The sequence below is a fragment of the Maniola jurtina genome, chromosome 16 (assembly GCF_905333055.1).
Source record: "Maniola jurtina chromosome 16, ilManJurt1.1, whole genome shotgun sequence".
Taxonomy (NCBI): Eukaryota; Metazoa; Arthropoda; class Insecta; order Lepidoptera; family Nymphalidae; genus Maniola; species Maniola jurtina.
Window position 1 is genome coordinate 8,827,394 of NC_060044.1, and position 27,726 is coordinate 8,855,119.

The 27,726-nt window shown below is 34.9% G+C and overlaps 1 protein-coding gene across 4 annotated transcripts; it reads right to left on the reverse strand.

Annotated features, from left to right (window-relative positions):
- Positions 1-516: 516 nt before the first annotated feature.
- On the reverse strand, positions 517-26,766 carry LOC123872985 (fasciclin-2-like). Of its 4 annotated transcripts, XM_045917617.1 has the most exons (17): positions 26,525-26,766; positions 14,526-14,679; positions 13,740-13,897; positions 11,593-11,723; positions 11,301-11,441; positions 10,433-10,570; positions 9,811-9,972; positions 9,134-9,276; positions 8,518-8,630; positions 7,660-7,807; positions 6,745-6,943; positions 5,923-6,200; positions 4,847-4,976; positions 3,465-3,633; positions 2,723-2,897; positions 1,956-1,978; positions 517-890 (listed from the first exon to the last, which is right to left on the reverse strand). In XM_045917617.1, the coding sequence occupies exons 1-17, from the start codon at positions 26,571-26,573 to the stop codon at positions 781-783; spliced, it is 2,421 nt and encodes an 806-aa protein (XP_045773573.1). In that variant the 5' UTR covers positions 26,574-26,766; the 3' UTR covers positions 517-780. The 4 variants fall into 4 exon arrangements, with proteins under 4 accessions (XP_045773573.1, XP_045773574.1, XP_045773571.1 ...); XM_045917618.1 differs by lacking the exon at positions 1,956-1,978 and having other exon boundaries at positions 4,847-4,964; XM_045917615.1 differs by lacking the exon at positions 1,956-1,978.
- Between the last annotated feature and the right edge of the window lie 960 nt (positions 26,767-27,726).

The following is a 27,726-nucleotide window of genomic DNA, read 5'->3' on the forward strand; positions in this document are numbered from 1 at the left end:
ATATAGATAATGCAAAAACTTAAGCTCATATATGTATGTTCCAATAAGATTCAATTTAAAAAGCATTAAACTTGAAAGTTGAAATAGAATAAACTAAACGTAAGTTAAAAGGCTGGTTGTACCCTATGTCTTAACATACAAATTTAATTTAACATAGGTTCTTCTATTACTATTGAACAGTATACATACATATATACCAACAGGCATCCTCCACACTAGACAACATGTTTCCCTTGAGACCACTTTCAATACGAACTTACAATACAACTATTATTCATATATTTAAGTTGACCGCACATCTAACCGCACGCACCATACGTGCTGAATACAGCACAATTTTAAATGACGTCACCAGTTTACTGTAACTCCAAATTCCTCGAAAAGTAAAAAATAAAATCGGTCATGTACGAGTTGGACTCCCACACGAAGGGTTTCTTATCGTCACATAAGAAATAATACTTTTGAATTTTTTTTAATTTTCATGGAAGCCATTTTGATTTTTTTTATTATTTGTTGTTATAGCGGCAAAAGAAATTAGTACACATTCTGTGAAAATTTAAACTCTACCTATTACGATTCACGAAATTACAGCCCGCTAATTGACAGACGAACAGACGGACAGCAACGGAAGTAAGCCTAAGCAGAGGTATTACTAATAGGGTCCCTTGGCACCCTATCACTAGAAATGACTAAAAAAATTGCAGCGCGTACGGTGTGTGTTGATAGATGTTCAATCAGCTTAAATAACTTTCTATTACTATACGGCGGAATGTTTCCCGGTTATAACGCCGGTCGTCTTGTTGTATTCATATTCTCTGTGTCCATTGCTCGCCCGCTTTTGTACGTCGTTGACGGGCTCTGGGTTGTCTCTAAGAAGGCCTTTTCTATCTCTATAAAACAATTGTTTGTTGTAAGTGTTTAAATAAAATGCGAAGTGAAAAGCAAACAAAAAAGACGTTAATTTTCAAAAGCATGCTCAAATAATATTTTTTGTTAAAAGAAACAACTTTGCCTACTATTTCCATAAAAATGTGAGACTAAAAAATTCAAAGCCCCAAAAAACTTTCAAACATTTTTGTTAGTCAAAAGAAAACTTGGCCCACTGTTTCCTTAAAGGTATGGTTTAATTAACGCGGATCCACACCTGCGCACACGCACGAACCTTGCACGCAACGTGCATCCAACAAATATCGATGTATTTTACTGTCACGTTATATTACAGTCTTTGTGCGCACTGGCAGGTGAACACGTAGGTATATCATGTTTTTACGCACTCCCAAAAACTCACAAACATGTACACGCCGTGACTTGTATAATATGATGCCGCACGGGAACCACTCGCAAACCACTCGTAGCTCCACGTCGACATTAAGTTCTTATAAAACAAGTTATGTGCACGGTTCGTGCTTGTGTGCAGGTGTGGATCCGCCTTTACGAGTCTTAAGGTCGCTGCATACGTAACGTGTTTTTCCCCGTCCCGGACGGGACGATTTACTGTTACTCGAAGTACTATTGGACAGCTAGAAAACGGACGGGGCGGGGCGTTCCAGTTGTCCAATAGTAGTTCGAGAAATCCTCCCGTCCCGTCCGGGACGGAAAAAACACGTTACGTATGCAGCGACCTTTATTTGTAGCTGGCTAAATTTTCCCGAGTTTGTGCTCAATATTACTTATGGACGCGGCGCGCAGTCCTTACCCGTAGTGCATACAGATACAGCAAGCTATTTGCGACAAAATTCTCGTCTATTGTTGAGACCCTACCTTTAATAGTAAGGTTACGAAGAAAAAACCAAAACCCATGTTAAAGAAGTCGGTTAAATTGAACAAAAGCACTATCAAATAAACAAACTAAAAACATTCATAGTTATTTTTGCATTAAAATTATTCAAATAAGTATATTTTATACTAGCCCAAACCCAACCCTTTACCTAACAAGAATTTGTCCTCTTTTTTACCATTTACGTTTTCATTTAGGGATCTGTTAAAATAAATATTATTATAGTTTTCATATAGGTAAACAGTACATATGCTCTACAACTAACAAGTAACAACTAACAGTACGTAAGCTCTAGTCACTTTCTTTCAAACGAACACATTTTCGTTACAAAGACAAATGCGAAAGTGTGTCTGTCTGTTTATTTGTCATTATTTCACGGTGCATGCACCACACCGATTTTGACCAAATTTGGTATTGGAACTTTGTATTTCGAAGACGGCCATAAGCTACTTTTTATCCTGGAGATTCCACAGGATTTTTAGGAAACCTTAATCCACGTAGACGAAGTTGTGGGCATCATAATATAAAGGTACGGGTTTTCGTAAGATATTAATGCTTCCAGGGCTTTCAGGGCCTTCCTCATACGATTTCGCTAAGATGAAATAAAATGGGGCAAAATCGCCTCTTTCTATAATATTAACTGATATTACAAGTTATAATCTCCTAAGTTGATCCCACCAGTTATCAACTTGGTAAATGTTGCTTGGCCAGCACCATCGATTACTTTGTGTACTTAGTCGTAACTAGGCTATACCCAAAGAGTTAAGAATCAGCTTAGATACCACAAGGTATTGTTTTAATGAAGGAATTAGCTTACCAGGTCGGAAATTCAAGCTTTTATCATACAAATATCTTAGCATTAATGGTTAAACCATGAATAAATCATAGTAGGTAATTTAATTAGGGAAGTGTTGTTATATTAAAGTAATCATACAACAAACTAACCTTGAATTTAAACTCACTTCTCTTTTATTCTTCTTCTTTTTGTTGCAGCAATGAGCGATAATGCCTTGCTTTCGCCACAGCAATAAAACTACATCCAATAACACTAGGCAAAAGAATACTACTACTATTGATATCCCGATTAAAGCTCCAGCGGACAATAGCCTTTCTTCTTCAGCTGAAATCAAAACCTGAACTTAAACGTTAGGTCCTACTTATTTACTTTTGCGTATAGCTAATAAGCAAAATAGAATTAACTAACTGCTATTAGTAATTATTTAAGTACAAGTTATGGCTGTAATAAAACCTAAGTTACAGAGTTTAAAATGAAGCGGTTTTTGAGATTGACTTGGACACAAATAGGTCTATACCTGACCGCAAATTTAATTTGCCCACAAATTTTATATTTTCAAAAAAATTCTGGCAAGCGCGTTTCAACGGTCGGTCTAACTAAACCTCATTATTGATTTCCAGAAAGCATGTTTATCATCAAGCTCAAGGCTATTTTGCAATAAGAAAAAGGTGGTAATGTTTTCTTTAAATACCTATTGTGTGTTTTGTTTAAAATTTATTTGGTACCATTCTCCATAAACCAGAATGTCGATATTTTTACCGAAACCTACTGTGTGCAATAATGAAATCGGGAAAATTTTATCAGACATATTAATTTTATTACGATAGCCTTTTGAAAGATAAAAATCTAAGCATTTATTAAAATATACTTAAATACAAGTTTTGCGCTTACCTGGTATCGTAAACATAATATGCGCAGGAGTTGACGACCCGTTAGAATTGTGCGCAATCAATTCAAGATAGTAAGTAGTGTTGGAATCTAAATCGTTTAGTTGAAATTCTGCCGCTGGTTCGATAGTCTTGTCTGTACACACAGTTTCCTCGATAATACCATTGTTCATCTAAAAACATACAATTACGATTAGGTAAGTATCACGAATAATACCTTTGTACTTAGTGTGCAACCAGTTTTATCTGTAGGTGTTTCCTCAAACAAGTAACTTATTGTGAAAAACCCAACTGCAGTTTGCACTGCATCTTTTTCAGCTTGCACTAAAGTGCATAATTTTATGTTTCTAGTCGTAAGTCGTAACATTCTCACCATCAAGACGAATCTAATGACGTACCATATTATATCAAAATCGGTTAGGCCGTTGAGTACTTACGAGTGGACATAGGTACGGAGTACGGACATACATACATATAGGTTAAAAACACATCTCTTGGTTTCGCAGTTTCGGGTAAAAATAAAATAATTGTTGTTATTTCTGTTATTCTGCAAAGAATTTGCATTTCATAGGGAGAACTAATCGAGGAACATTATAAATAAACATTAGAAGAGCCGCCTATTCATTTTCTCGCCATTCATTAGAAAATGTATACCTAAGCCAAATTAAAGAACTGTTTGAATGATTTTTTACTATATTTATCTTGGTGTCATAGAAAAATCTTTTCAATTTCCGCTCGCTGTATTATGAAGGATAATAAAAGGATTTACTTTCACTCTGTTGGTCTAGATATAAAAGGATTTTAATCTAGGTTTTGTTCTGTTTTCTGCTTTGCTTTAATCGCCTTAAGGAACAGAGTGAATAGGTTTTCATGCTGAATTATTTTACAAACTCGGTGTTTTCTTAGTACTTTCCATTTCTTACTTAAGATATCGTTGGCAACGATTAAAACTGTTGGTAAGATTTTTTTTACAAAATGTTCACAACGAGTGTAAATTAAAAATTTATAACACCCCCGCCAAGTGAAGGTTACAGTAACTAGAAAAGAGCTGATAACTTTCAAACCGTTGAACCGATTTTCTTGGATTATAGCTAAGAACACTCTCGATCAAGCTACCTTTCAACCAAAAAAACTAAATTAAAATCGGTTCATTAGTTTAGGAGCTACGATGCCACAGACAGATACACAGATACACACGTCAAACTTATCACAGTCCTCTTTTTGGGTCGGGGGTTAAAAATGAAGTGTGGATCAGTTTATGCTATTATTTCTTTAAGACTGTATTGCAGATGCTTGAACAATTAATACCAAACTAGTAAGTAATTATTGTAGACAAACTTTGGATAGAGGGTGCGAAAAATAATAATTTACGATTATAAAACTTACTGGGCAAAGTCGTATGTTATAGGAATCGACGAGTTCCTCTTGCTTCCACTTCAGTTTACGCTCCATTGCAGCAACTTCCTCTACATCCGTCTCCCAAACAGGCTCTAGTGGCACTGACCTGAAATTCGTGCTGGAAAATCGGTCGAGAAAGTTCGTTATGTGAGTATGTATGGGCGTTAGGTGATAATGTATCACATTAGTAACTAGTAAAATGATTGCTTGGCAGTCAATCTGTTAAAACATTTAGATATTTACACTGAGACAAGAAATATAAAGAAAATATCACACTTAGATTGAAACATGATTTTGAAAATTTGAGGGTGTACCTGTATACAGAAAAATAATTCTATGCAGAAATATTATATGTGCTAACCTTTTGATTTTGCTAATTGTTATTGTTGAACATTTTCCAATAAATATATCAGTAAGTACCTAGGTACTCAACAAGGATGTAATTATTGGATTATATGCGTTTATAAACATCAATCAAAATAGTTGAAAGGTCTATTTATTGAAACTTGAATAAGATTCTATGAAAGCCTCAAATTTTCGCTCCATGAACATAAATTCATGAATTTATTTACGTTCAGGCCGGTTAGTTGGCTAATGTAAGGTTTCAAATTTAAACTGGGTAATAATATTATGAGTCCTTGGACCGTAAATATTTAGGCTGTACTCAGTCTAAAGCGTACAGTCGTTATAAACAGTTTCTGAAGAGTGAGTGAGCAATTCTACTTAAGGCCAATTCACGCCAATTGCGTACACGTGACACGTGACTAGTAGGGTTACGCATACGTCCACGCTTTACGCAAGCGGTGTGCCATGTTTCATACAGTTCCATAAATTACAACGCAACGGAAGCGCTACGTCTACGCTTACGCAGCCGGTGTGAACGAGCTATTAAGTGATGATTTTCGGTGTCATCATGATTCTGTCTCCTAATTTATTAAAATACATGAGAAAGTTAACTTGATAGAATAGAAAACTTGCATTGTTAATTTTATGCAAGTGTACCAAGAAACACACCAAAGACAGAAAAACTTTATACAATTATTTTAAATTATAACAGTACGTACTTTTCAAGTGTGTCAAAATCGTAGACTTCACTCCAAGGACCATCACCGACATCATTAATAGCTGCAAACTTTATATAGTAAACCGTACTGGGTCGCAGTCTATCTATTCTGAACGGTCTATCAATAGACCAAGTTCTATTTATGTGTATGTCTGTTATGTTGTAGTTTTCAGCTTCGTCGTATTCCGCTTTGTATGCTTTTATAGGAGGTCCGTTGATGAATTCTGGCCCGTTGATGGAAAATGTGACGGATGTTGCTGTGACGTTTGTGATTGTTACCTTAAAAATATATTAAGCCTTTAAATCCTTGAATTGAAATAAATATCAGTAAATATAGCTGCAAATTTTAATCAAAGATCAGACGTTTTATAAGTAGGTAGGTAAGTTTTAGAATAACACTGACAAAAAATTGCATTATAACTCTAATTCACAGAAAATATTATTACACATTTACCAGAAAGAAAGAATTAAAAATCCGCATCACGTATCATATCTGATGGTAAGTAGTTTGATATAAAAAAATAAAATAAAGTCAGTAAAATACTAACCCAATTTTCTGTATGATCTAGGTAGTACGTTTGAAAATTATGATGTGGATCATTTTCATGCTAATTAATCATTTATTTGTGTGGAGTTGTTAAGTATTTAATCTAACTTACATAAGCCTCAATAGGCTTATGTAAGTTAAATATAAAAAAAATGTCAGTAAAATTTTAACCCAATTTTCTGTATGATCTAGGTACGTTTGAAAATTATGTAGATCATTTTCATGCTAATTAATCATTTATTTGTGTAAAGTTGTTAAGTATTTAATATGACTTACATTATTAATAGCTGCTGGAACAAATCCTTGTCTCAATACAATAATTTTTTTGTCTTCACCGAATCCGTTGTTGGCAATACATTGATAAGTTCCATAAAGCGATACGTTCTCAATTATTAATGGATTGTCGTGTATCTTGTCGGCCATGATGTTGTTGATTTTAGTTTGTTCCTCTTTCGTTAAATCATTGCCTTGATAACTGAAAACAGATTTATAATATAAAGAGGATGCCCGCGACTTCGTCCGCGTGGATTTAGATTTTTTAAGATCCCGTGTGAACTTTTAATTTTCCGGGATAAAAAGTTGCCTATGTCAATTATAGGGACGCAAGCTACCTTGGTACCTTTCATACAAATCGGTTAAGCGGATGGGTTTTTGGGAATCCCGTGGGAACTCTTAGCCTATGTCCTTCCCCGGAATATAAGCTAACCCTGTACTAAATTTCGTCAGAATCGGTTAAACTGTTGGGCCACGAAAAGGTAGCAGACAGACAGACAGACACACTTTCGCATTTATAATATTAAGTATGGATGGATAATTATAAGAGGTACTTATTGAGACTTCAGGTTCTGCTACTAATTTATTCACACCCATGAGAATTTACCCTCACCTTTCAAGTAAGTATCGCAACGCAAGGCATCGTCAAGATTTGCATCCGTACGTAGTCAAAACTCCATGGAAATATACGAAACGGTTTGCTTCCTTATATCTAATTCCAACCTTTAGTATAAGAATGCGTTTCTGGCTTCAATTTTCCCCTCAATTTTTAATATAAGTACTTACCTTTAACTTGAGGCATTTATTTGAGGCGTTTGTCTAGATTCTAGACAAACGCACTCCACCTTCGGCTCCGTCATCAGTTGTCAGCAGGTTTGCTTGCAACCAAAGGCTAGTCTATTCTTAAAAAAAACTTACTTCCAAGTAATATTCGCCGGTGGACTGCTGTGATTGTCGCAACTCAGGTTCGTATTACGCCCGCTCCAACCCCAGGCTTCCTCGAATTTTTCATCAAAATGTGGCGGGTACAATACTGCCAAATTAATTTCTCTTTGATCAGTGGCCACTGCGAACAAGTAAGTAAAATAGAATGACTTTACAATATCAATAATCGCTCAAATCTGGGGATAATTTATCAAAATCTGCTGGTTTATGTAGATTTTAAAAATACCTATTGTTAACTAACTAAGAAATCTACTAGTATCTAATTGATCACCAGTGAAGATATACATACCTACTGATAAAACTTTATAACACTAAAAATAAAAATTTCGAAGCTAATTAGGTTAAAGGTTGAGTCACACCAATTGCGTACACGCGACACGTGCATAGTGATGCGCGTAAACCCCTAATATACTGGGTTACGCATTCGTCCACGCTTTACGCAAGCGGTGTGCCATGTTTCATACAGTTTCATACATTACAACGCAATGGAACGCGCTACGTCTACGCTTACGCAGCCTGTGTGAACGAGCTACTAATGGTTTTCAAGTGGTATCTTATCCGAATGTTAATTACTTATATTGTTTGGCGGTACCTTTGTCAAAAGGTTAAAATGTCGCTTCTAATTTAACGAACTAAGCTTGCCTATTTAGGCAGTACACACTACCAGAATGAAAACACTACACATTAAGCATAGAACGAATCCAGACCTAAAAAAATTCTTATCAGCATATACTAAAATATGTCAAAAAAAAACCATTAAAATATAGAAACTTTGAGTATCGAAATGCCGAGCAAATGTTATAAAGTAAATAAATAAAACTATGAACTCACAGAAATTGGTCGCGTTACAAACATAAAACCCGTCGTGAGTTCTGTTGACTCTGAGGAAAGTCAAATAGAACTCCACTTCGATGTTACTAATATTCTTCACGTCCCATACTATGCTGGAAAGTAATTACAAAATTTCATCAAAGTGGCAAGTGAAAGTTTGCTGGATCACATGAAATTAGAATTCTCAAAAGGAAAAACGGAACCCTTATAGGATCACTTTGTTGTCTGTCTGTCTGTCGTGTCTGTCAAGAAACCTATAGGGTACTTCCCGTTGACCTAGAATCATGAAATTTGGTAGGTAGGTAGGTCTTATAGCACAAGTACAGGAATAAATCTGAAAAGCGTGAATTTGTGTTTACATCATTAAAAAAATGCGTTTCAATTTTCAAAGTAAGATGTAGCCCTTTTATATGATACCAAGTGGGGTATCATATGAAAGGGCTTTACCTGTACATTCTAAAACAGATTTTTATTTATTTTTATTTATAATAGTTTTTGATTTATCGTGCAAAATGTTGGACATATTTTGTCAAGGTACGGAACCCTCAGTGCGCGAGTCTGACTTGCACTTGGCCGGTTTTTTTTAAAACAAGGCATTGAAGTTGGCGGAGCTCACCTTCGTTCATCGACTTCATCTCCCAAATAGTTTATACTCATCTGGGGAATTGGTAGACCTTGTGATCTGCAAACTATTTGTACTGTCGTTCCTTCTATAGCTACTAAACTATCAGCTTTTGTTATCTCTGGCATAAAATATACCTAAAACACGTTAGGATAGAACTTTACACATGTTATAAATGCGAAAGACTCTTTCTATCGGGCAACTTTTGAAATGAATTTGGCGAAAAATGCATCCCGAAAAAGCAATATATTACAAGGACATAGATAGGTACTTTTAAATTTAAAGTATCATCATCAATAATCATCATGAACATCCTATCGCCAGCCCACTACTGAGCACGGATCTCCTCTAAAAATGAGAAGGGTTTAGGCCATAGTTTGCCACACTGTACTGGCCCAGCGTGGATTGGTAGACTTCACACGCCATTGAAAGATTGAGAACATGGAAAACTCTCAAGTGGCCTAGCGGATTGGCAGACTTCACAAACCCATAGGAACATTATGGAGACATAATGGTAATGGCATACAGATTCCCTCACAATATTTTCCTTCACCATTGTAGCAAGTGATATTTTAATTGCTTAATTTTTTTTAAGAATACGTAGACTCAATTCTAAATGGTATAATGAAAGCAAACGCTAGCAAGCACTAGAAGAAAACATGAATATTTACATCTACGTTAATACTGCCCGACGAAGAGCCAGCTACATTAGAAGCTGTGCATTCATAAGCCCCAGCATCATTTTCATTCACGTCGTATATTGTTATTCTATTAGCTTCTTGTTTCCAATGAGCGTACTGCGCCGGGAAAGTGTGATTCCCAATTGGCTGAGACTGTATAAGAAGTAATAAAAAAATTACAATAGGAATAGGACGCGACAGGCGAGGCGGCAGTCGGGGTATGAGGCGGGGGGATGCCCCGATTGTCATTTTGACCTATCGCGTACCATACGACCTTCGTAAAAAATAGAACTATGAAAATCGGTTAAGTTTTAACAGAGATATTACCCTATCCCGAATGGTCCTTATCGTTTGTCGGGATAAAATCTATCCTTATATACCCAGAGTAAATATTAACTATAAGTTGCTAGGTTGCGTTCAAATTATTTATTTATATGGTTTACCATAGTCAGGCATACAGACAACTATTGCCTCTTAGGCTAGCCCGCTTCCATATTAGACTGCATCATCACTTACCACCAGGTGAGATTGCAGTCAAGCGCAAACTTGTATCTGATATATAAATTTTAAAAAATCGGGGTTTTACATGGGTTTTACTATCAAAATTACTTACATATTTGGGAATCTTTCTCCATACGTATTCCGGGTGAGGGCTACCAGTAGCCATACATACGATTTCTAATATGCCACCAGCCACCACATTGCTGTCTGGAGACGCTACAATTTCTGTTATTTTTGGTACTGATATCACCTGTAATTACAAAAAAAACAACATCACAGTAACTTAATTTTAACCTTAAAAATAATTTAAATGAATTACTAATAATAACTGCCCAAATTATAAATGCGAAAGTGTCTTTGTTTGTTTATTGTTGTGTTGGTTTGTCTTTCAATCAAGTAGCAACGAAGCAACGGATTGACGTGATTTTTTGCATGGGTATACCTGGAGAGCCACATCTGCCAGGCTTCTTTTTATTTCGGAAAATCAAAGACGGGAATTTTGAAAAATCTAAATCCACAGGACGAAGACATAATAGAAGTAATATATATCTTACGATGATCTTACTACATCGCATTTGTGTAGTTGTTACGGGCAATTTGATAGTCATGTAAACAGAATTTATACTAAAGTATCAACATTAAGTAATTGGATTTTTCCCTCCTAGTTTTGTCGTAAAACCTATTGAACTGCGATTTAGTGGGGATACAAAATATGCAAATTATTCGACTTAAGTTTTTACCGATTCAGCAAATAATGTAAAGCAAAACTGGGTCAAACGTTCAGCATCCACTTATATTCAAGCTCTTTTTAATATTCATAATATTCGACATTCAGAAAATCCGAATAACAAATAGAAAAAATATGCAAAATGAAGGTCTTACAAAATAAAAACCGAGAGGTCTTACAAAATAAAGGCCGAGATTTATAAAAAAAGATTAAATTATAAAGATAGAAATATCCAAACAAAGAAAAAAATTACCTCAACTTGTATATCTCTGATTATTTCTTCCCCAGTCTTGAGATCTGACGCTGCACATCTGTATAGTCCTTTATCATCGTTTGTTACTCCTTTTATGATCAACCCTTGTGATGAAGTTTCGTATTTGTCACCATCCCTTATCTAATTCAAAGTTATTAGGTCTTCTCTTTATATAATACACACTTTATAACATTATTGATATTCATATCAATAAATCAAGAGTGGTTCTTGTAATATAAAGAACTTCAATGAGGAATATGTACCTAAGTAGTAAATACCTAGCTATGCTCACCTTAGTTAAGCCGTCTTGTTTGTACCAAATTATTAAAGGATCTGTCTCGCTTCGGGCTTCACAAAATATGGTAACATTCTTCCCACTCACAACATACTGAGTTTCATTTGTGTTAATAAAGTAAGGACGATCTGAAATTGAAGTCGACAAGTCGACATTATGTTAGTTACGAGTATCTACTGTAAGGTTACTTTTAAAAATTGATTTGAATTGTCAACAATAATATAAAATTATTAATTTATCTAATGCAGGTAGTTTGATAAAATCGATATTTGGCTCATTCGATGTCATACAATCTGTTGCTAGGAGGCCAACAAGATTGAACTTGCATAAATACGGGTGTTTCGAAGGTTTTAGTTCAGTCTCCTTCTGAGATTCGGAGCGATATCGCATATTTTCGGTATTTGGATTGTGAACTGAATAATTAGATGTTGTGATAGCAATCACGCTCTAATTAAATTATTTATTTTGGCGTTAGTTTGTTTAGATTAAAACTCTCGGATAACCTTACACATTAAACTTGTGTTTTTTTGTGTTGGTTTTGGAGAGGACATTCCAATAATTCGATAAAAATATTTAAATAATACCTGCTTCTCTGAGTGACGCCAATAATTCAGAAGCGGGACGTGTCTCACGTTGTCTTAATTTCGCTTTGGTATCTTTTTGTAAACAACTCACATTTGATTAAAATTTTTATTGAGTTTGATTTGGTGACTAAAATTTTTACTTTTTTTTTTCTAAAAGAATTTTGTCTTTTGTGAAATGGAAAGTAACTTGCAGTAAGTAATTGAGATTTTGTGTACATCGAATGAGAGGTTAGTCGTTTGGATTTATTATTGATTTGATATTAAAACTGAGAGTTCGGCAGTTCAAGGGTAGGTTTTAATGATTTGACGGAGGGCAGGATAGCCCATGATTTGGATTTGACTTAGGGCAAGGAAGCCCGCGACTGACATGACAAGATTGATTAGAAACACGAGGACGTGTTAAATTCAGGACGGCCGAACTGTAAGGTTACTTTTAAAAATTGATTTGAATTGTCAACAATAATATAAAATTATTAATTTATCTAATGCAGGTAGTTTGATAAAATCGATATTTGGCTCATTCGATGTCATACAATCTGTTGCTAGGAGGCCAACAAGATTGAACTTGCATAAATACGGGTGTTTCGAAGGTTTTAGTTCAGTCTTCTTCTGAGATTCGGAGCGATATCGCATATTTTCGGTATTTGGATTGTGAACTGAATAATTAGATGTTGTGATAGCAATCACGCTCTAATTAAATTATTTATTTTGGCGTTAGTTTGTTTAGATTAAAACTCTCGGATAACCTTACACATTAAACTTGTGTTTTTTTGTGTTGGTTTTGGAGAGGACATTCCAATAATTCGATAAAAATATTTAAATAATACCTGCTTCTCTGAGTGACGCCAATAATACTAATAACTACAAATAAAAAATCGTTATTTCAACACTAACTAGATGAATATATAGAAGTATATATATCTACGACTATATTTACAACTATACCTCTGTTATCAAGTTTGGTTTTATAATATCGTAAAAACCATTTATTTTCATTTTTAGCCCCAAGCGAATAGCGCTGTGATGATTTTTTACATCGTGAAAAAATATTTCAAAGACAGAACAATTTGGAGGAAAACCTCAAAAGAGGCCAAAACCTACAAAGGATTGGAAAACTGCCGAAGGAAGTAAAGTTTTCTTTTAATTTTTTCTACAAAGAAAACTGTTTAATAGCCTCAATTAAAAGAAAGTAGAAATAGCATTTGATCGTAACTTCACTTTCATAGGTTTCACTTGATACGTGCCGCAGGTTTTAGTCTCAGGAGATCGACTCCATTACTATACCTATTATAAATGCGAAAGTGTGTCTGTCTGTGAGCTTTTCACGGTCTATCTGTTTAACTCATTTTGACAAAATTTCATCACAATATCACATTTCATCATCATCACAATGTTGTAGCTATCAAACTTCACTGTTAGGTTAGCAGAGCTCAAGTCAAGATCATTGGCAGTGTTGCAATATTAATTTTAATTACATTGACTGCTACATATACATTACATTAAACATTAATACCAAATTATTGGTAATGGACGATATATCGTTAATCGGATTATACGCACCATACGCTTCGACGTTGTACGTAAGCGCGTACGTTTGACCATTGTGCACGGTCACACACTTGTAAGCACCAGATATTGATCTGCCAAGGCTCGATATGAACAGCCTATATGTGTCTTCATCCACCCATTCTGAATATACGTTCGATTCTATACCTGGTCTTGTGAAAGTAATTATTTACTTTAGGAACAAAGGCAATTTATTAAATAATAGTCTAATAGTTACAAAGTTAAAATCGTTATCGCCTTTTATCTGTACTATTTTCTAAACTAGTTTTATTGTTCTAGAATCTAGGTAAACGCATCCTATCTTAGGCCACATCGTCACTTTCCATCAGGTGTGATTGTGGTCAAGCGCTTGCCTATTATTGCATTAAAAAAAAAAAAAAATCGTTACCTTTTAACGGCTTTCACTGAACCGGTTTTGACGAAATTTGTGTGCGAAAATAGCTAGTATCTCGGAGACGGAGATAAGCTATTTTTCCTCGCGGAAAATCAATAGTTCCACAGGATTTTTTACTTTATACCTAAATCATGCGAACAAAGTTTCATGCATCATCCAGTGGTAACATAAAATTAAATTTCTATAGCCTTTCATAGGGAAATGGTCTTTTTAAACATGAATATATGAAGACTGAAGAATCTTGTACATTTATAGCTATTTTTTAAGTATTCAGATTACTACAACATCTCTAACTTTCTTAATTCGTTCAAAAATTAAACAGCTAACTTTGACTTTAAAGGAGGTACATTTGTAATCACTACAATAATGTAGGTACGTTATATTACCTTAATGGTAGAATTTCTTGGTCGTGTGGATCCAACCACATAAGTTTGACTCCTTCACTGCCCGGGTCATCACATTTACATTCCTGGTAAAACCGACTTCCAATTCTCATTCGGGTAAAGTGTGTTTGATTGCTTGTAAAGCATGCGTAGCTCTCTGGAACAAAAAAAACCGGTCAAACGTGCGTCAGACTGACACAAGGAAGGTTCCGTGTACTATCCATCGTACAAAAAAATAATACAATATTGTTTTTAATTTTCATAGCAGCCATTTTGAAATTTTTATTATTTGTTGTTATAGCGGCAGTAGAATTACACGTTCTTTGAAAATTTCAACTCCACATTAAGTACAGTTCAAAGCCACTGACAGGACGGAGTCTTAGAAATAGCCCGTAAGTCCCGTTGGCACTTACGGAACCCTAAAAAGATTCCATTAATGTCACCCACGCTAACTCATCCATCAATTAAGCTAATATTTTCGGGGGGCATGATATAAATAGGTCATATGAATAAGACGCTAGGATATTGGATTAAGTGGTTTTGTTTGTTTACTATAAGAGAATATTTTGTATAATTCGTTATTTCTTTTGCGTTAACAGTACACAATTCTTGCGCTTCTGTTCATGTTGTCTCCCTTGTTTCTATGTTGCGAAAAAATTATGAGCGAATGCCTATAATTGTAAACCTTATAAAAAATTATAAGTACTTAAACGAATGCTTATACCTACTTAATTTTACATTTTTTGGTGGACTATAACGTAGGTTTCAAGATCATTTAGACCAACTTGATGAATGTTTATATGTAAAACATATTCCTATTTTATCTAAAGAACTGTTAAGCCTGCCTACCAGCGCTGTATAGTCAGCTTTAGAAATGTTTTTCAAAGTTATAATAACCATCAATATGCCACTCCAGTGCGCTGAGATTATCGCTTATCATAATATCGAATGGCAAGCGAAAGATTGAGTGGAGTTTGTCCGAATCTTATTTAAGTTCTGCAAAAGTTTGAGAGATCGCAATATGGAGCTTACTCTTACACCGTAGGTATATTGAAGTTTTGTGCTAATTTATCAGCTAATAGTACTTTGAAGATTGATGGTGTTGTTTGTTTACTTTGTAGCAGATGCTTACGAATCATGCCTGCCTAAGCTATTACACAGGAGTCCATCTGAGCCATAGAAATATTTTATTATTACTATCGTATCGCTATAAAAAGCGGTGATAGCCATTCGAGAGGGTAAGGGGTTCGATCTCGGGCACGCACGTCTAACATTTCTTAGTTCTGTGTGTTTTGGACCCCCGACCCAAAAAGAGGGGTGTTATAAGTTTGACGTGTGTATCTGTGTATCTGTCTGTGGCATCGTAGCTCCTAAACTAATGAACCGATTTTAATTTAGTTTTATTGTTTGAAAGGTGGCTTGATCGAAAGTGTTCTTAGCTATAATTCAAGAAAATCGGTTATAGCCGTTTGAAAGTTATCAGCTCTTTTCTAGTTACTGCAACCTTCACTTGTTGGGGGTGTTATAAATTTTTAATTTACACTAGTATTATTGGCGTCACTCAGAAAAGCAGGTATTATTTAATTATTTTTATCGAATTATTGGAATGTTCTCTCCAAAACCAACACAAAAAACACAAGTTTAATGTGTAAGGTTATCCGAGAGTTTTAATCTAAACAAACTAATGCCAAAATAAATAATTTAATTAGAGCGTGATTGCTATCACAACATCTAATTATTCAGTTCACAATCCAAATACCGAAAATATGCGATATCGCTCCGAATCTCAGAAGGAGACTGAACTAAAACCTTCGAAACACCCGTATTTATGCAAGTTCAATCTTGTTGGCCTCCTAGCAACAGATTGTATGACATCGAATGAGCCAAATATCGATTTTATCAATCTACCTGCATTAGATAAATTAATAATTTTATATTATTTTTGACAACTCAAATCAACTTTTTTTTAAATAACCTTACAGTTTGCAATTAAAATCACTTCCTTTAATAGTGACCGAAAACATTGTGAGGTAACCTGTATGCTTGTGAGTTTTCCATAATTTTCTCAAACGTGTATTGAATTCTGCCAATCCACACTGCGGGGCAGGCTATGGTCTGAAACTCTTAGAGAAAACCCCTGCATAGTAGTGGTGTTCATGATAACGGTCATGATGATCGTATCTCTATGGTCTAATCTAATCACTTATAGTAGTTAGAAAATATAGTGTTTATAGTGCTTGAACTTCAATAGAGAAAGAAGAGTCAATAGGTATTTGGTAGCATTCATATTCCGTCCAGTAGGTAGTACCAGCCGCTATGTGCTTGATGGTTCTTCAATGTTATATTGTATTGTTACCTAGAAACCGCTACAGGTTGTAAATAATTCAAACACTGGAGGAATAAACTTCCGTTAAATATAACTTTAATGCAACAGTCATAAAACTTTTCGGTGAAATAACGGGCATCTATTGTGTGACATTTTTGTTAATATTATTTTAGAAATTAATAATACTATCCATTGCTAAATTTAGTTATCACCAGCACCTGCCCTCATTATATTGAAACATGATCTCAAAATTGCTTAACATGCCTTCGCTTCAACACACAGTATTCACTTCAAAAACTTGAAAATATTAATGGTTCTCTTTTTTATATCTAGAACCAAATTTTAAATTAAGATTTTTATCACAAAATAACCACTCAGTTCTCAAATAAAGGAAAGGGTATCAAAAGTGTTTACGATACGCTTGTCAGATGAGGCAGCTTTGATCTTTCCAAACGAAAAATTGTAAAAACTGACGTAAATCTTTTGGTATCATGGTATGTTTGATGGAAATTTTCAAAGGAAAGAAAACAAAGCTTAGCAACGAACTAAAGAAAACGAGGAACGTAATAAGTATTAATAACTAAATAATTAAAATAAATTGAATTTGAAGAATAATTATTATGAACACTAACCAATTTTAACTATCTACTTACTTAGATTTTAAGGTGATAAATTTATATAACATATTTGAAACAAGGCTGTTTTAGTCTTTATTTTTTGGTATTTTTATTTATACAGAAGTGGCTGAGAGAGGTGGTGCGTAGAAACAATCATCTTCTTCTATACTATAGTATATAACAGTAAAATATTGCTATGACATAGTATCAACCGTACGTACCACGGGTGCGGGATCTAGAAGCAGGTATATGTTTAAGCCACCAGTTAAAACTTCGAATAATTCGATAATTTCGGAAGGGATTCCAACGTGACCTGAGTACCAATGCCACATCTCCACCACTTTTTAATTAACTACACCAAAGGAATCTTGGTACCTAACAGCAAGCCGCGTGATAGTTTACCTTCCACAGGGAATGCATTACAAAGAGAAATGCAACCCCTTAGAAGTTAGCTCTTCGAACACGTAGATCGAAAAGGAATATTCAAGTAAGACTCACTAGAATATTCCTTTATAAACTTGTCTGCGAGCTACATTGTTGTGTTATTGGTTTATTTGACCCATAACATTCTCTTTGAATCCTTTAGGATTTTGATCACTAGATACCTAATCCGTACAACTTTGGTAAATAAAAGATATATTTATGTTAATACAATTATAATTTTTTTTTTACATTTGTTTTATGATACCTATTAGTACTAGTAGTAGCATCTAGAGTTAATATAGTATACCTACCTACATAGTTTAATATACAATTGATGAATTCCTTATAATTATAGAAACAAAGTTGTACAGAAGCAACCGATAGAACTATTGTTACATTATTGTAACTTTTTAGGGTTCCGTACCTCAAAAGGAAAAACGGAACCCTTATAGGATCACTTCGTTGTCTGTCTGTCTGTCTGACTGTCAAGAAACCTATAGGGTACTTCCCGTTGACCTAGAATCATGAAAGGTAGGTAGGTAGGTCTTATAGCACAAGTACAGGAAAACCGCGAATTTGTGGTTACATCATTTAAAAAATTAAAATGTGTTTCAATTTTCAAAGTAAGATAACTATACCAAGTGAGGTATCATATGAAAGGGCTTTACCTGTACATCCTAAAACAGATTTTTATTTATTTTTATGAATAGTTTTTGATTTATCGTGCAAAATGTTGGAAAAAATACCCGCGTACGGAACCCTCAGTGCGCGAGTCTGACTCACACTTGGCCGATTTTTTAATGATTTGAAAAGAGCAGCTGCTGAGCTTTTTGCCGGCTCTTATCAGTAGAATCTGCATTCCATACCGGTGGTAGAGTCATAATATTCGTAGCATAAGAGACACTAGTACCACATGAAATAAGTAAATTTTGATTTAGATTTTTGATAGAAACATACAATAGGATTGATACCTATAAACATCTAGTTCCTAGACAAAGTAGTGTTTAAGACTACCAGTTAGCGATCAACGTTTTCCTATTAAAATATCTATCGCTGTTAACATAAAAATAAAAATCGTGATTTAACAACTAAGTAGAAACATAAATGTTTCTTCGAAAGTTTTAAGCATTTTAGTCTACGATAGTTTATGCTGTCTAGACCTAACTAACTTTACCTGAACGTTAACATCTTTCTTAGGTAGGTACCCACTTTGTACTAAGTGATGATGATCTTCCTTTCATCAATTTTTAGACTTTTTATGTGACTTGTAGGTGAATTGAGAACATGCGTCCGTACTTACGAAAATTACCGGTATTTAGAGCAAATGGTAGATATTATAATAGTGGTAGATTGACTGTAAGTATGTTAGTATTGTACAATATTTTAAAGACCATAAGGTCTCATGTGCGTATGTAAAAAATAGGACACTTAAGTATAATCAAGCCCCTTATGCAAAGTTTCATAAAATGTCATCTAAAACCCCAGTAACAAGCTTAAAAGTTAAGAGAGACTCAGGGTTTATGACATAAGCATGCAAAATGTGACGCAAAAGCAGATGATATCACGTACAGAGGTGTCCCTTAATGGTACTTGTAAAACTTATCACATTGTTTTGTCTGGCCGCCGTAATTTCATAGAAGATCAGGAAGTCGCATTGTTAAAACTTTTATAAATGCGGAAGTTACGTGGGCTTTATGACTCGATGATAACCTCAAGTGTCATTAAGAGGGCTCTCTCCGTCACTCGTTTCATACAATCGTAGTTCCAATTTCATTTGAATATTAAGCAACCAAAGTCCATGAAATTTTGCAGACATATTCTAGAAACTAATATATCTATGTCTGTGGTTTTCCCAGATTTCTGTTAAAATATTCGGTTTCAAAGTTACGCGGTCTTAAAAAATTTCATACAAATCTTTGAGCCCCTGTAATTTTAAAACTACATATTTTTAGAAAAATCTAAAACACCACAGACACAGATATTAGTTTCTAGAATATGTCTGCAAAATTTCATGGACTTTGGTTGCTTAATATTCAAATGAAATTGGAACTACGATTGTATGAAACGAGTGACGGAGAGAGCCCTCTTAAGCTTGAGTCATGAGTTCATGTGGTCACGTAGATTATACAGATTAGTCCGTAACCTTAACCGAGTGCAAGATGCAAACACACATAAGATTTAAAATTATGAGATCACGTCTCAAATCAAACCAATGATGCGAAGATCATGTCTATTTAAAAATCTGGGATGATGGTTTTTATACACATTAATCTTATTTACGACATTTTTACGGTTATAGTTCGTAGATGGAATGCGATAATTGGATTTAATTACTCTAACAATTAGGGCTCATTTTTATTAGTCAATAACTCGGCTGATACCTACCTACAGTGAATTCAAGAATTCTCTGTAGGCAATAGTAACAAAAAAAAACAAAATTCCGTAACGAAACGCGTTTAAGAAATTATCCAGGGAAAATTTTCTCCGAATACTAGTCTCATAAAAAAATATAATAAGAAGCTACTTTTACTTATTTCCTTAAATTTCTCTCGTAAGGAATTTTCAACATACAAGATTCTTAAGTAATCTTGTCTAAATCGCTACTATCCAAAATGCTAAATCAAGGGGATACACTTTTCCCATTTAATTTCTCTCATTGTTCATTAGGTTTGACAGTATATATTAATTAGGATTTTTAAAGAAGACACAATCCCCTCGTCTCTTAATGGCCTTTTTTTTTACGAAACATGGACAAGACAGTTTAACTAGTCTAATGCAGCTCTGTTAAATAATAACAATTTATGTCGGGGATTAAATTTGTTTCTGTCATTCTTCACAAGCTTAGTGGTTATTGGAGAACAAGGCCATTTTCATTTAGAAGAATTTGTTGTCTTAAAAGCTGTTGTTAAGATTGAGTGCCATAATAACATTTAAGGAACAAACATACAAATGAATATGCAGCTTTATTGTAATAAAACTATAACCCTTAGCCGTACAGTGTTATAAACGAATAAGTGAGTAATACACTCAGATGATCGCACAATTATTGGAAAAATTATTATCTAACAGCGAGGTTGACTTTATGAAGATTAATAAAACCCCTCTTTTTTAATCTTGTTTGTAAATATATAATTGATATACTATAGGCTGCATCATCACTTGCTAGCAGGTCTGATTGCAGCCAAGCGCCAGTCTACAAATTAAAAAAAAAAAAGGTAAATTGGAAAAGTACACAATTCAATCTAAAATAAACCCTATAATAAAGTTCGAAAGCCTCTCGGTTCGTTAGAAAAAGGTTAAAAGTATCGATAGGTATATCGTTATCGTTCCGATTTAATGTTATTTCTCCCAAGCGGAGGAATTAACATTTCGATACACCCAGGGTAAGGCACCCCTGTCAATATTGCTTTTTATCGCAAAAATTGCCTACATAATGTCAGTAATGTGGAATTCGATATACCTAAGAGTGGTGATTGAAGAAAGGTGGATGACGATTTAACACATATGCCTATGGATAATCTACGCCATCTACGTAAATGTTGCATTAATGTGGTGAGTGGTCACAAAATTGCTTATCACCGACGCCAACAGTATCACAGTCAAAGTCATTTATTCAATTCTGGTCTGCGGGAAGCCTACAACAAACTAAGCCGGGTCTTCTTTTTATTATCACCATCATGTTTGCTTTGGCCGTTAGTGTATGAATTCGACCAAGGCCTCATTCGCACGAGAGCTTTTTAAACGTCCGTTAAAAAAGTGTTTAAATAGAACAAATGCATTCCCAAGTATCTGTTCACACGTCAACACTTTTTTAACGCGCACTTTGTATTTTCAGCGCAACGCCGGGTTTTAACGCAACGCTTTTTTAACGCTCGTGCGAATGAGGCCAAAGTGGTGTCGGGAAGTGGGTGGTTGAGGATGTCAGAGGCGCGCTCTCCTACGGATAAATGTTTTCAAAAGTGCCTCCCAAAAAAATATTACATTACAAACATAACTATGGATAACAAGTCACGTTCATATTACATGACGTATTTAAAATGCTGCTCGCTGATGAGTGAGACAGAAGATATAAAACACATGAGAGTAGAAGAATAGTAGCGCTCTACAAGTGACCCAAGATGTGATAGTTCTTCACGTTAGAAGCCTATGTACGTAAAGTACCTTAATTCTTTTTACATGAAAACATCTTTATTCGTACGATAATATAGTTATCTGAAAGTTGTCAAAGTCTGATATACATATATTTACATGAAATATCAGACCTCATAACAAAAATATTACAACGCTCTTTAGAAACATGACATTGAATGCAATGCTAATCAGCGTCCATCTAAATAAACCAGGAATAGCTAACGCGTCACGCTGGTAGACACTGAACTGAATATTCACAAAACAAGCGGAGTGTATACCTAATTAATAACGTTGTGTGTTGACTAAAACCAACAATGAAAACGCAGACTTTGCCCAATAACCGCACGTATCTACTCTTTACGTACATACTAGATACATGCGGCTATATAGTTAGTTTACCTAACATATATTATATTATGACGAATGCTTGAATAATGTGAAAAAGGCCATTATTGATATACCTATAGCTTGAAGGTATAAAGGAGCGCAATCAAGCGGTATAATGATATAGAATTGATCTCAAATTACAATTTATATTCACGGTCCAGTGTATCTAGATTTCCATATTTATTTTAATTATTATGTTCAATATGACAGCTCCTTTATTTATCAGTAATAATAATAGACAACCCCAATAGCTCTTTGGTTAGCGAAGAAAATTAAAACCCTAAGGGCGTCAGTTCAAATCCCATCTGTCGCTTTGTCATACCTGTTTGTTTCAATATAAGCTTTATACTTCGGTATCTACTTATTACGCATAAAGATATCATACACCTTAAACTTTCTCCTAGGTCCATGAAAGATAATTATGAACTCATGATTATCAACCATGAATATAGATGTTGGCTTGTTCTAGCATACTTTTCTAGGAAGCGATCAGAAGCTTCCTTCTAGAAACTCCATCAATCCACCAGCCTCTATAGGCCTTTCTCGCCCTAATGGCATCCATTTTGTCCTCCAGTAGTTTTTTGGGACTCTTGTGCCGTTCATACGTTGCACATGATGTGCCCATCTCATTATTGGTAACTAGATAATTTAATGGTTTCGATAACATACAGTTCTTTAAAAAGTTCGTAGAATTTATGAATGAATTAAAAATAAATTTTAATTTAATTAATGTAATGAATGAAAACAATGCAACTATCGTATAGAAATCGTATACAAATATGAACTGCATGTTAATAACCCTTTCAAGTTTCAATCCAGCTCAATATAAGAGCAGTCAGTGATTGTTAATTCATCAGTGTGTTTCAATTGGAATGGCTTCCAGATTCCGATTAACAATGTTACGTAATTGACGCGTCGATATCGAGTGGACGCGTTCATTTATTTATTATCTTTCTATTATTATTCTTATATTCATTTATTATTATCTTATTTATTAACCCCCGACCCAAGAAGAGGGGTGTTATAAGTTTTACGTGTGTATCTGTGTATCTGTCTGTGGCATCGTAGCTTCTAAACTAATGAACCGATTTTAATTTAGTTTTTATTTGTTTGAGAGGTGGCTTGATCGAGAGTGTTCTTAGCTATAATCGAAGAAATCGGCTCAGTCGTTTAAAAGTTATCAGCTCTTTTCTAGTTTTCTTATACTTAGAGGTTTTTGTGTCGGGAGTTTTTTAAATTTTGAGTTATTATACTACTGTACTACAAAACGTATGATCCGCAGGAGAACCAAGGCACCCAAGGTTATTTACATAGCCCAAACCGTAAGCAAACTGAAGTGGTAGAGGGCAGGTCATGCTTGTTGTAGGGATGGTGGCTGTTAGAGTCGAAAAGTTCTCGAGCGGAGACTGTGTATTCCTGTAGTGGCCCTCGCAAGATAAAATGACGATATAAAGAGGGTGACGGAAAGCGGCTGGATGAGGAAGATTGAGGACATGGTATGGTCAATGGTGTCGTTCATTAGAGAAGTCATATATTTAACAGTGGACGTTCGTAGGCTAATATAATGAACTAGCTGATGCCCGCGACTTCATCCGCGAGGATTTAGGTTTTTCTATAATTTTCCGGGATAAAAAGTATCCCTTGTGCTAATCCAGGATACTGTTTATCTCCGTTCCAAACAGCCCAATCCGTCGAGTAGTTTTGGCGTGGAGGAGTAACAAACATACACACACACGTACACACATACACACTTATTTTAGCCTTTATAATATTAGTTTGATGAATGATTTATTCAATAAAATGCAGGTACAGGTGATGATGATGATGACCGCAAGCCAACGAATGGGTTTTTAAATTCCATCCCAGGCCGCTTTGGTATTTTTATTCTCTTGCTATACGGAACTAAAACAGATTTTACCCATTATTTCAGTATCTCTGCAATCTGGCAATGACACACATAACTACTCGTAACATTCAAAGCGAAATGAAAACATAAACTAGATCCAAAATAAATTATCCTTGAAAATTGTCTTTTTAAAAACATACGGTTTTTTTACTACAGTAGTTACACTCTATATTTATTTTATTAACTGCAACGTAGTAGGTATATTATTAATTTTCATAGATACTTACATATATAGATATGTAAGTATCTATGGGTATCATATGAAAGGGCTTTACCTAAAGCAGATTTATCCTAAAGCAGATTTTTTTTTTTGTATAATAGTTTTTGATTTATCGTGCAAAATGTTGGAAAAAATACCCGAGTACGGAACCCTCAGTGCGCGAGTCTAACTCGCACTTGGCCGGTTTTTTCGCGGAGCGTGTGTCAACGTCCAGCTCTCGCTGAGTTACTCTCCCTGAGGTAGGTACTAATTTCGCGTTACATCATAATGAGTGAGCTACCATCAACCCGAATATTTAACCGAAGTAGGTACCTACGTTCATTAGTGCCACCATCATCATGACACCAATATGGCGCACATAATTTCAGGAATTGGTACCATTTGCTTTAACGAGCTCAACTAGCTTGTGACCGAACGCATCAAATTGATGTGTATTGCGTTACTCTTTTTAATAACAGATGTATCGTGTTCAGGAAATACTAGTATTGTATGGCATAGGTGTAAGGGAACCTTGAACGTTGGTCTTCAGTTGCTTACTGGCATTGTTGTAATCTTGATTGTGTATAAATATACGTTTTGTGTTGCAAAATCGTTGGAAAAACCATATTATTATATTTTTTATCTCATTTTATGTAAAATAAATCTACATAGGTTCTTTTGAAATACTTTTGAAGTTTGTTTGTTTGTAAATTCTCGATCACTGGTCAAAAAAGCCAGAAATAAGCAGCTTCTCATAATATAGCCACATTTTGAAATTTAACAACTCTGTCTAGTCTGTAAACTTCAAAACTTCAAATTTCTACCTATTACGGTTCACGAGATGCAACCCACTGACAGACAGATGGACGGACGGACGGACAGACAGCGGAGTTAAGTAATAGGGTCCTATTGGCACTCTTCTGATACGGAATCCTGAAAAGACTGACTGATAAGTGATGTACAGCTCAAATACTTGGGTAATTTATTCTGTCTGGTAATCTATTACCCTACTTGATATTTTGCATAAAGGTTTTCTTCATAACATAGACCTCCATTACGAAATGAATCTCAGGAATTCCTCCCTAGCAGAGCCGAGATAGGCGCTATTACTGGAGTTTTTAAGAAGTACCCACATTTTAATCTTTACGCTGATTTAGCGAGGAAAGGCAATTTTCATACTTGCCAAATATATTTGTTAGTACAAACAGGCAAACTCTCGTCCACGTAGATTTAAGTTATTCATAAATTCCGTGGGAAATCGTTGATTTTCCGGGACAAAAGTATCCCATATCCGTAGGACACTTTTGTCCTGCGGAATCAAAGAGTTCCCATGGGATTTTGATAGTTTTAATTAGACGCGGACGAAGTCCCGGGCATCATCTAGTAACTAACAACCATCTTTGTCAAAGGACGGTTAGTTTAGTAATAAACTTAAATTATGAAGCAAACTTCAATACCATAGGAAATTCATACTCTACAATCGTTTAGGTAGGTACTCGCCCAGGAAACAATCCGGTATGACTACTGGCGAGTAAGGCTTCACGCGTTTTAGGCCATACTACGGTAACCATAATAATGTGATATGGGAATATTTTAAAGTAGTCATTCGCAATTACAGAGTTAGTCCAAATTACTAATTTTAACACGGATACAACACTTAATTTAAATTGTCGTTGTATCCATAACATTAGTAATAGTTCACTGTTATTACTCACAACTACCTAAGTAAAAATTCAGTTCCATATTAACTGATTTTTCAAATAAATTTAATTGAAAAAAAAAATAGTGTAGGTACTTTTTAAATTTAAAAACAAATTCTCACTGAAACTGAAATCCAATTAAGTGATGCCGATAACATATTGAAAACAAAACAAGAGCTTTTAAAATAAAATTGAACATAGATTCGATATTCTGTATAAAAATTATTGTGTATTTTAATTTAAATGTTGATGTGTATTTTAATATAAAATACTCGTGACATGCATTAACTAAAAATCGAAATAAAAAACTCACCTGGTAAAAGAACACAAAATAATAACGCAACAAAAACTAATTTCTCCATAACAGAAATTTGAGTGACCTATTAAATAATTGGAACAAGTGCTAAAAATATTATCAACGCCAATAAAACGCGGCGGAAAACTTCATGTTATTTGAAAAATTTAAAATTAGAATATGCGTTCCGAAACACGCTTTCAACTAATTGATTAGTGCGGTTGTCTCCATGTATGCGGGCGACTAGGCATTAACCGACTGACGTTTGACTATTGCTTCAGCGCGCGTTGCGTTCGGAAACGGGACACATAAATAGACGAAGAGCTGGTGGGCTATTTTGAGGACGTATCATTAGAGCCATGTGGTAGTATGGTCCAGCGACATTAAATAGAATTCCAAATAGAAATTGGCTAAATATTACGGGGTTTTCTGATTTCTTACTAGCCAAACTGAATATGCAAGCCTTACTTTAGAGGTTTGGGTATGAGAACTTTCTTGGTAGTCAGTTTCATCTCAGTTTGAAATACATACAACAGCACCTTACGTAAGGGAGTATTACGTGAGTACAATAACATAGCGAATTAGGAACACTTGTAGGTAGTGCAGATGTGTTGAAAATAAATAAATAAAAATAAATAAAACATAGACTTGTCATTTGATACCAACTCAGGTAGAGTTCTTCTCAATTATCCACTTTTGATAGAGTGATCGCGGTGTTCAGATGATCTAAGTACATGTCAGTAGTCATTGGCCTCCTTGGGTTTTTGGCGCCGACTTTCACACAATGCTTCACTTGTATTGGTATTGTTGCAGAAGCACTCTACCAGAGTAGTCCACCTAGTAGTGCACGCCCTCTGGCTCTAGAAAAATATTACATAAGAAAGAAATTATTTTAACGTTTTTAAAGATACAACCTGAAAATATTGGAAAACTTTGAGGAGGTCCAAGTACCCTCCCAAATTTTTCCACCAGCTCCTGTAAAAAACGGGACGCATATTGAAGTAAACATCACGCTTATTTTTAGAGCGGCTTCAGTCTTTTGCTGTAGAATGGAATGTCATTCTTAATGGCAAAAGGTTCCGAAACGGTTACTTTATGGGGCTCTATGAGTTTAAATTCCATCTAGAAATAGATTGGAACAATGGGAGTGCGTGGTGCTTGTAAAAGCGGAGCCATGTTGTTACAGTTTATGTGATGGTACTGCTATGTACCTACCCTGT

Excerpts from the sequence above, each read along its gene's own strand:
- LOC123872985 (XM_045917615.1), bottom strand. The coding sequence starts at position 26,573 with ATGGAGAAATTAGTTTTTGTTGCGTTATTATTTTGTGTTCTTTTACCA. Across the intron at positions 7,808-8,517 it reads TTGTAACGCGACCAATTTCT|TGGCCACTGATCAAAGAGAA; the intron begins GTGAGTTCATAG and ends ACTTGTTCGCAG. Across the intron at positions 891-2,722 it reads GAAGTGAGTTTAAATTCAAG|AGATAGAAAAGGCCTTCTTA; the intron begins GTTAGTTTGTTG and ends ATTGTTTTATAG.